Raw genomic sequence first — 12,157 nt, 5'->3', positions numbered from 1 at the left:
AATCAGGAAAGAGAGAGAGCCAGGTGATATCATCCCCATATCCAGTCTCCGGAAGAGTTAGACCAGCCTTTGTTTGAGCTGCAGGGGCGGCTACTGTATTTGGAGAGGAGAGAGCCCTTTGAATTGACTTGAGAGGTGTGAGGGGGTCTCACGTCTGCTCCCGCCGCCGCGTCTGATAGGACTACAGCCCAACCCGGTTACCGAGTCAGAAGCGTTCTCACAAACAAGTAACGCCCACCCACTGAACCGGGAAAGTCGCTTCAAACCCTACAGCGTTCTTCAGTCTCAAGTCCAATAACCACCCACCGGAAAGCAACGCTCAGCTCCAGAAAAGATTGATTGAGTGACCGAGAGAGAAGTTTAATGAACAACACAAGGATATTTACACTTCACATTTTGGCAACTTTTGGATATATTTAGATATTTATTTATCAGTCAAGAAGCCTATTTTGATTTCTATTTTCTTTATGAGACCGTTTAAGTGTTTGAACACGTTTGGACGCGTCAAGTTCGGGACAAGCTCTTGGAAAATACGCACACTGCATGTTGACGCGTTGGTTGAACAGGTGGCTTGGGTTCCGGTTAAATTGGCCTATATACAATCAACGGGGACAACGGACAGGACGGGCAGACGGGACTTTGTCGGACTTCAGATGCTCCTCACATACCGGACCTGCCAGGTTTAGAGCGCAGGGGACAACGAGGACGGACAGTTGGAAACTTCTCTAAAGGGTGAAAATAAACCGTGCTTTTGTAGTTGGACAGTTAGGAGTTTTTATGACAACCGCTGGCGTTGACATGGTTGTCGATAGTCCCCGGTTACACGGGGGTAAAGCCCCGGCCTCCACACCGGAGAACGTTGTCCCCGGGAGTAAAGCCCCGGCCTCTACACCGGAGAACGTTGTCCCCGGGAGTAAAGCCCCGGCCTCTACCCCTGAGAACGTTATCCCGGCTTCTCTAGGCAGTCCTGCTGCGGATATCCTCCGTAATTTTTACCACACTAAGCGGGTCGGAAACTACTTGATCGGGAGGAAACTTGGAGAGGGCTCCTTCGCTAAAGTCCGAGAGGGACTTCACGCCATGACTGGAGAGAAGGTAGGGCTAGTTGACAGTTTTTACTGATGCATGAATACTTTTCTTCAATTTTTCCATGCATGTGGAATGATTATTTTCAGCAAGGGACGAAAAAACACTGATTTTTTTGTCAGGTGACCCATCTTACCAGTCAACTTGATGTGAGGATTTATTCCTGAGTTTGACAACTTTGATAACTGGATTACAATACTATTAAAAACGTAGACACTTCACATATAAATAGGTCTACTATACAATGACTGATAGGTCTACTATACAATGACTGATAGGTCTACTATACAATGACTGATAGGTCTACTAGGTCTACTATACACTGACTGATAGGTCTACTATACACTGACTGATAGGTCTACTATACACTGACTGATAGGTCTACTATACAATGACTGATAGGTCTACTATACAATGACTGATAGGTCTACTATACAATGACTGATAGGTCTACTATACAATGACTGATAGGTCTACTATACAATGACTGATAGGTCTACTATACAATGACTGATAGGTCTACTATACAATGACTGATAGGTCTACTATACACTGACTGATAGGTCTACTATACAATGACTGATAGGTCTACTATACAATGACTGATAGGTCTACTATACACTGACTGATAGGTCTACTATACAATGACTGATAGGTCTACTATACAATGACTGATAGGTCTACTATACAATGACTGATAGGTCTACTATACAATGACTGGTAGGTCTACTATACAATGACTGATAGGTCTACTATATAATGACTGGTAGGTCTACTATACAATGACTGATAGGTCTACTATATAATGACTGGTAGGTCTACTATATAATGACTGGTAGGTCTACTATACAATGACTGATAGGTCTACTAGTGACCGATAGGTCTACTATACAATGACTGATAGGTCTACTATACAATGACTGATAGGTCTACTATACAATGACTGATAGGTCTACTATACAATGACTGATAGGTCTACTAGTGACTGATAGGTCTACTATACAATGACTGATAGGTCTACTATACAATGACTGATAGGTCTACTATACAATGACTGATAGGTCTACTATACAATGACTGATAGGTCTACTATACAATGACTGATAGGTCTACTATACAATGACTGATAGGTCTACTATACAATGACTGATAGGTCTACTATACAATGACTGATAGGTCTACTATACAATGACTGATAGGTCTACTATACACTGACTGATAGGTCTACTATACACTGACTGATAGGTCTACTATACAATGACTGATAGGTCTACTATACAATGACTGATAGGTCTACTATACAATGACTGATAGGTCTACTATACAATGACTGATAGGTCTACTATACAATGACTGATAGGTCTACTATACACTGACTGATAGGTCTACTATACAATGACTGATAGGTCTACTATACAATGACTGATAGGTCTACTATACAATGACTGATAGGTCTACTATACACTGACTGATAGGTCTACTAGGTCTACTATACAATGACTGATAGGTCTACTATACACTGACTGATAGGTCTACTAGGTCTACTATACAATGACTGATAGGTCTACTATACAATGACTGATAGGTCTACTAGGTCTACTATACAATGACTGATAGGTCTACTATACAATGACTGATAGGTCTACTATACAATGACTGATAGGTCTACTATACAATGACTGATAGGTCTACTATACACTGACTGATAGGTCTACTATACAATGACTGATAGGTCTACTATACAATGACTGATAGGTCTACTATACAATGACTGATAGGTCTACTATACACTGACTGATAGGTCTACTATACAATGACTGATAGGTCTACTATACAATGACTGATAGGTCTACTATACAATGACTGATAGGTCTACTATACACTGACTGATAGGTCTACTAGGTCTACTATACAATGACTGATAGGTCTACTATACACTGACTGATAGGTCTACTAGGTCTACTATACAATGACTGATAGGTCTACTATACAATGACTGATAGGTCTACTAGGTCTACTATACAATGACTGATAGGTCTACTATACAATGACTGATAGGTCTACTATACAATGACTGATAGGTCTACTATACAATGACTGATAGGTCTACTATACAATGACTGATAGGTCTACTATACAATGACTGATAGGTCTACTATACAATGACTGATAGGTCTACTATACAATGACTGATAGGTCTACTATACAATGACTGATAGGTCTAATATACAATGACTGATAGGTCTACTATACACTGACTGATAGGTCTACTATACAATGACTGATAGGTCTACTATACACTGACTGATAGGTCTACTATACACTGACTGATAGGTCTACTATACACTGACTGATAGGTCTACTATACAATGACTGATAGGTCTACTATACACTGACTGATAGGTCTACTATACACTGACTGATAGGTCTAATATACAATGACTGATAGGTCTACTAGGTCTACTATACAATGACTGATAGGTCTACTATACAATGACTGATAGGTCTACTATATAATGACTGATAGGTCTACTATACAATGACTGATAGGTCTACTATACAATGACTGATAGGTCTACTATACAATGACTGATAGGTCTACTATACACTGACTGATAGGTCTACTATACAATGACTGATAGGTCTACTATACAATGACTGATAGGTCTACTATACACTGACTGATAGGTCTACTATACAATGACTGATAGGTCACTATACAATGACTGATAGGTTACTATACAATGACTGATAGGTCTACTATACAATGACTGATAGTCTACTATACAATGACTGATAGGTCTACTATACAATGACTGATAGGTCTACTATACAATGACTGATAGGTCTACTATACAATGACTGATAGGTCTACTATACAATGACTGATAGGTCTACTATACACATGACTGATAAGTCTACTATACAATGACTGATAGGTCTACTATACAATGACTGATAGGTCTACTAGGTCTACTATACAATGACTGATAGGTCTACTATCACAATGACTGATAGGTCTACTATACAATGACTGATAGGTCTACTATACATGACTGATAAGTCTACTATACAATGACTGATAGGTCTACTATACAATGACTGATAGGTCTACTATACAATGACTGATAGGTCTACTATACAATGACTGATAGGTCTACTAGGTCTACTATACAATGACTGATAGGTCTACTATACAATGACTGATAGGTCTACTATACAATGACTGATAGGTCTACTATACAATGACTGATAGGTCTACTATACAATGACTGATAGGTCTACTAGTGACTGATAGGTCTACTATACAATGACTGATAGGTCTACTATGCACTGACTGATAGGTCTACTATGCACTGACTGATAGGTCTACTAGTGACTGATAGGTCTACTGGTGACTGATAGGTCTACTATACAATGACTGATAGGTCTACTATACAATGACGGATAGGTCTACTATACAATGACTGATAGGTCTACTATACAATGACTGATAGGTCTACTATACAATGACTGATAGGTCTACTATACAATGACTGATAGGTCTACTAGGTCTACTATACAATGACTGATAGGTCTACTATACAATGACTGATAGGTCTACTATACAATGACTGATAGGTCTACTATACAATGACTGATAGGTCTACTATACAATGACTGATAGGTCTACTAGTGACTGATAGGTCTACTATACAATGACTGATAGGTCTACTATGCACTGACTGATAGGTCTACTATGCACTGACTGATAGGTCTACTATACAATGACTGATAGGTCTACTAGTGACCGATAGGTATACTATACAATGACTGATAGGTCTACTATACAATGACTGATAGGTCTACTAGTGACTGATAGGTCTACTATACAATGACTGATAGGTCTACTAGTGACCAATAGGTCTACTATACAATGACTGGTAGGTCTACTATACAATGACTGGTAGGTCTACTATATAATGACTGGTAGGTCTACTATATAATGACTGGTAGGTCTACTATACAATGACTGATAGGTCTACTAGTGACCGATAGGTCTACTATACAATGACTGATAGGTCTACTATACAATGACTGATAGGTCTACTATACAATGACTGATAGGTCTACTATACAATGACTGATAGGTCTACTATACAATGACTGATAGGTCTACTAGTGACTGATAGGTCTACTATACAATGACTGATAGGTCTACTAGTGACCAATAGGTCTACTATACAATGACTGGTAGGTCTACTATACAATGACTGATAGGTCTACTAGTGACTGATAGGTCTACTAGTGACTGATAGGTCTACTAGTGACTGATAGGTCTACTAGTGACTGATAGGTCTACTATACAATGACTGATAGGTCGACTAGTGACCAATAGGTCTACTATACAATGACTGGTAGGTCTACTATACAATGACTGATAGGTCTACTAGTGACTGATAGGTCTACTAGTGACTGATAGGTCTACTAGTGACTGATAGGTCTACTAGTGACTGATAGGTCTACTATACAATGACTGATAGGTCGACTAGTGACCAATAGGTCTACTATACAATGACTGGTAGGTCTACTATACAATGACTGATAGGTCTACTAGTGACTGATAGGTCTACTAGTGACTGATAGGTCTACTAGTGACTGATATGTCTACTAGTGACTGATAGGTCTACTATACAATGACTGATAGGTCTACTATACACTGACTGATAGGTCTACTAGTGACTGATAGGTCTACTATACAATGACTGGTAGTCTACTATATAATGACTGATAGGTCTACTATACAATGACTGATAGGTCTACTAGTGACCGATAGGTATACTATACAATGACTGATAGGTCTACTATACAATGACTGATAGGTCTACTATACAATGACTGATAGGTCTACTAGTGACTGATAGGTCTACTAGTGACTGATAGGTCTACTAGTGACTGATAGGTCTACTATACAATGACTGATAGGTCTACTAGTGACCAATAGGTCTACTATACAATGACTGGTAGGTCTACTATACAATGACTGATAGGTTTACTAGTGACTGATAGGTCTACTATACAATGACTGATAGGTCTACTATACAATGACTGGTAGGTCTACTAGTGACCGATAGGTCTACTATACAATGACTGGTAGGTCTACTAGTGACTGATAGGTCTACTAGTGACTGATAGGTCTACTCGTGACTGATAGTTCTACTATATAATGACTGATAGGTCTAATATATAATAACTGATAGGTCTACTATACAATGACTGATAGGTCTACTATACAATGACTGATAGGTCTACTATACAATGACTGATAGGTCTACTATACAATGACTGATAGGTCTACTATACAATGACTGATAGGTCTACTATACAATGACTGATAGGTCTAATATACAATGACTGATAGGTCTACTATACACTGACTGATAGGTCTACTATACAATGACTGATAGGTCTACTATACAATGACTGATAGGTCTACTATACACTGACTGATAGGTCTACTATACAATGACTGATAGGTCTACTATACAATGACTGATAGGTCTACTATACAATGACTGATAGGTCTACTAGGACTGATAGGTCTACTATACAATGACTGATAGGTCTACTAGTGACTGATAGGTCTACTAGTGACTGATAGGTCTACTATACAATGACTGATAGGTCTACTATTCAATGACTGATAGGTCTACTATACAATGACTGATAGGTCTACTATACAATGACTGATAGGTCTACTAGTGACTGATAGGTCTACTAGTGACTGATAGGTCTACTATACAATGACTGATAGGTCTACTATACAATGACTGATAGGTCTACTATACAATGACTGATAGGTCTACTATACAATGACTGATAGGTCTACTATACAATGACTGATAGGTCTACTAAGGTCTACTATACAATGACTGATAGGTCACTATACAATGACTGATAGGTTCTCAATCATACAATGACTGATAGGTCTAACTATACACTGACTGATAGGTCTACTATACACTGATGATAGGTCTACTATACACTGACTGATAGGTCTACTATACAATGACTGATAGGTCTACTATAACAATGACTGATAGGTCTTACTATACAATGACTGATAGGTCTACTATACAATGACTGATAGGTCTACTATGTGACTGACTAGGTCTACTATACAATGACTGATAGGTCTACTAGTGACTGATATGTCTACTAGTGACTGATAAGGTCTACTATACAATGACTGATAGGTCTACTATACACTGACTGATAGGTCTACTATACAATGACTGATAGGTCTACTATACAATGACTGATAGGTCTACTAGTGACTGATAGGTCTACTAGTGACTGATAGGTCTACTATACAATGACTGATAGGTCTACTATACAATGACTGATAGGTCTACTATACAATGACTGATAGGTCTACTATACAATGACTGATAGGTCTACTATACAATGACTGATAGGTCTACTATACAATGACTGATAGGTCTACTATACAATGACTGATAGGTCTAATATACAATGACTGATAGGTCTACTATACACTGACTGATAGGTCTACTATACAATGACTGATAGGTCTACTATACAATGACTGATAGGTCTACTATACACTGACTGATAGGTCTACTATACAATGACTGATAGGTCTACTATACAATGACATATAGGTCTACTATACAATGACTGATAGGTCTACTAGTGACTGATAGGTCTACTATACAATGACTGATAGGTCTACTAGTGACTGATAGGTCTACTAGTGACTGATAGGTCTACTATACAATGACTGATAGGTCTACTATTCAATGACTGATAGGTCTACTATACAATGACTGATAGGTCTACTATACAATGACTGATAGGTCTACTAGTGACTGATAGGTCTACTAGTGACTGATAGGTCTACTATACAATGACTGATAGGTCTACTATACAATGACTGATAGGTCTACTATACAATGACTGATAGGTCTACTATACAATGACTGATAGGTCTACTATACAATGACTGATAGGTCTACTATACAATGACTGATAGGTCTACTATACAATGACTGATAGGTCTTACTATACAATGACTGATAGGTCTAATATACAATGACTGATAGGTCTACTATACACTGACTGATAGGTCTACTATACACTGACTGATAGGTCTACTATACACTGACTGATAGGTCTACTATACAATGACTGATAGGTCTACTATACAATGACTGATAGGTCTACTATACAATGACTGATAGGTCTACTATACAATGACTGATAGGTCTACTAGTGACTGATAGGTCTACTATACAATGACTGATAGGTCTACTAGTGACTGATATGTCTACTAGTGACTGATAGGTCTACTATACAATGACTGATAGGTCTACTATACACTGACTGATAGGTCTACTATACAATGACTGATAGGTCTACTATACAATGACTGATAGGTCTACTAGTGACTGATAGGTCTACTAGTGACTGATAGGTCTACTATACAATGACTGATAGGTCTACTATACAATGACTGATAGGTCTACTATACAATGACTGATAGGTCTACTATACAATGACTGATAGGTCTACTATACAATGACTGATAGATCTACTAGTGACTGATAGGTCTACTGGTGACTGATAGGTCTACTATACATGACTGATAGGTCTACTATACAATGACTGATAGGTCTACTATACAATGACTGATAGGTCTACTATACAATGACTGATAGGTCTACTATGCAATGACTGATAGGTCTACTAGTGACTGATAGGTCTACTATACAATGACTGATAGGTCTACTAGTGACTGATAGGTCTACTATACAATGACTGATAGGTCTACTAGTGACTGATAGGTCTACTAGTGACTGATAGGTCTAATATATAATAACACATGTACTGGTGGATAGCCTTAATGTTATCATCGCTGTTTAATCTGAGCTGTTAATAACACATCTTAATGTTATCATCGCTGTTTAATCTGAGCTGTTAATAACACATCTTAATGTTATCATCGCTGTTTAATCTGAGCTGTTAATAACACATCTTAATGTTATCATCGCTGTTTAATCTGAGCTGTTAATAACACATCTTAATGTTATCATCGCTGTTTAATCTGAGCTGTTAATAACACATCTTAATGTTATCATCGCTGTTTAATCTGAGCTGTTAATAACACATCTTAATGTTATCATCGCTGTTTAATCTGAGCTGTTAATAACACATTTTAATGTTATCATCGCTGTTTAATCTGAGCTGTTAATAACACATCTTAATGTTATCATCGCTGTTTAATCTGAGCTGTTAATAACACATTTTAATGTTATCATCGCTGTTTAATCTGATCTGTTAATAACACATCTTTAATGTTATCATCGCTGTTTAATCTGAGCTGTTAATAACACATCTTAATGTTATCATCGCTGTTTAATCTGAGCTGTTAATAACACATCTTAATGTTATCATCGCTGTTTAATCTGAGCTGTTAATAACACATCTTAATGTTATCATCGCTGTTTAATCTGAGCTGTTAATAACACATCTTAATGTTATCATCGCTGTTTAATCTGAGCTGTTAATAACACATCTTAATGTTATCATCGCTGTTTAATCTGAGCTGTTAATAACACATCTTAATGTTATCATCGCTGTTTAATCTGAGCTGTTAATAACACATCTTAATGTTATCATCGCTGTTTAATCGGAGCTGTTAATAACACATCTTAATGTTATCATCGCTGTTTAATGTTATCATTATGAATAGGCTCTTATAGTGCCAGGTGTAGATGGCCAACCAACACAGTGAGAAAGAGAGATACGCACGCACACACACACACAAACACACACACACACATACACACACACACACACACACACAAACACATACACACACTCCTTCCCAAAACCCATCTTGACTATTGTCAATATTTACTGCAGTGTGTGTTCTGTACCACGTGCAGGGTAGTGGCTGTGCTGTGAAGAGGTCTCTTCAGTGGCTTTGCTCAAACATACAGACTGTTCTGCTGTCTAGTAGTGACCTCACCCCAACTCCACTGTGTGTCTGTCTCTCTCTCTGTGTCTCTCTGTGTGTGTCAGGGTCTCTCTCTCTCTCTGTGTGTCAGTGTCTCTCTCTCTCTGTGTGTCTCTCTCTGTGAGGGTCTCTCTCTCTGTGTCTCTCTGTGTGTGTCAGTGTCTCTCTCTGTGTCTCTCTCTCTCTCTCTGTGTGTGTGTGTCTCTCTCTCTATGTGTGTCTCTCTCTGTCTGTCTCTCTCTGTGTTTCTCTCTCTGTGTGTCTCTCTCTCTCTCTGCGTCTCTCAATTTAAGGGGCTTTATTGGCATGGGAAACATGTGTTAACATTGCCAAAGCAAGTGAAGTAGATAATATAAAATAGTGAAATAAACAATAAAAATGAACAGTAAACATTACAGTATTAACATTACACATACAGAAATGTCAAAACAATAAAGACATTACAAGCATAAATATGTTTGTTCACCACAATGGTGTTTGTTCTACCACAATGGTGTTTGTTCACCACAATGGTGTTTGTTCACCACAATGGTGTTTGTTCTACCACAATGGTGTTTGTTCACCACAATGGTGTTTGTTCACCACAATGGTGTTTGTTCTACCACAATGGTGTTTGTTCACCACAATGGTGTTTGTTCACCACAATGGTGTTTGTTCTACCACAATGGTGTTTGTTCTACCACAATGGTGTTTGTTCTACCACAATGGTGTTTGTTCACCACAATGGTGTTTGTTCTACCACAATGGTGTTTGTTCACCACAATGGTGTTTGTTCTACCACAATGGTGTTTGTTCTACCACAATGGTGTTTGTTCACCACAATGGTGTTTGTTCACCACAATGGTGTTTGTTCACCACAATGGTGTTTGTTCTACCACAATGGTGTTTGTTCACCACAATGGTGTTTGTTCACCACAATGGTGTTTGTTCTACCACAATGGTGTTTGTTCACCACAATGGTGTTTGTTCTACCACAATGGTGTTTGTTCACCACAATGGTGTTTGTTCTACCACAATGGTGTTTGTTCTACCACAATGGTGTTTGTTCACCACAATGGTGTTTGTTCACCACAATGGTGTTTGTTCACCACAATGGTGTTTGTTCACCACAATGGTGTTTGTTCTACCACAATGGTGTTTGTTCACCACAATGGAGTTTGTTCACCACAATGGTGTTTGTTCACCACAATGGTGTTTGTTCTACCACAATGGTGTTTGTTCTACCACAATGGTGTTTGTTCTACCACAATGGTGTTTGTTCACCACAATGGTGTTTGTTCACCACAATGGTGTTTGTTCACCACAGTGGTGTTTGTTCTACCACAATGGTGTTTGTTCTACCACAATGGTGTTTGTTCACCACAATGGTGTTTGTTCTACCACAATGGTGTTTGTTCTACCACAATGGTGTTTGTTCACCACAATGGTGTTTGTTCACCACAATGGTGTTTGTTCTACCACAATGGTGTTTGTTCACCACAATGGTGTTTGTTCTACCACAATGGTGTTTGTTCACCACAATGGTGTTTGTTCTACCACAATGGTGTTTGTTCTACCACAATGGTGTTTGTTCTACCACAATGGTGTTTGTTCACCACAATGGTGTTTGTTCACCACAATGGTGTTTGTTCACCACAATGGTGTTTGTTCTACCACAATGGTGTTTGTTCACCACAATGGAGTTTGTTCACCACAATGGTGTTTGTTCACCACAATGGTGTTTGTTCTACCACAATGGTGTTTGTTCTACCACAATGGTGTTTGTTCTACCACAATGGTGTTTGTTCACCACAATGGTGTTTGTTCACCACAATGGTGTTTGTTCACCACAATGGTGTTTGTTCACCACAATGGTGTTTGTTCTACCACAATGGTGTTTGTTCACCACAATGGAGTTTGTTCACCACAATGGTGTTTGTTCACCACAATGGTGTTTGTTCTACCACAATGGTGTTTGTTCTACCACAATGGTGTTGTTCTACCACAATGGTGTTTGTTCTACCACAATGGTGTTTGTTCACCACAATGGTGTTTGTTCACCACAATGGT

At 38.4% G+C, this 12,157-nt stretch overlaps 1 protein-coding gene across 1 annotated transcript in view; it reads left to right on the top strand.

The window, feature by feature from the left end:
- The first annotated feature begins 235 nt into the window (after positions 1 to 235).
- The window catches only part of hunk (hormonally up-regulated Neu-associated kinase), a 49,002-nt gene continuing 37,080 nt past the window's right edge, over positions 236 to 12,157 (top strand). Inside the window, exon 1 of the mRNA XM_031807416.1 lies at positions 236 to 1,095. Within this exon, the coding sequence (XP_031663276.1) occupies positions 778 to 1,095 (318 nt within the window). The 5' untranslated portion in view covers positions 236 to 777. The remainder of the gene's footprint in view (positions 1,096 to 12,157) is intronic.

Source organism: Oncorhynchus kisutch, linkage group LG28 (genome assembly GCF_002021735.2).
Source record: "Oncorhynchus kisutch isolate 150728-3 linkage group LG28, Okis_V2, whole genome shotgun sequence".
NCBI classification, from domain to species: Eukaryota; Metazoa; Chordata; class Actinopteri; order Salmoniformes; family Salmonidae; genus Oncorhynchus; species Oncorhynchus kisutch.
This window is presented reverse-complemented; position numbering and strand designations above follow the sequence as displayed.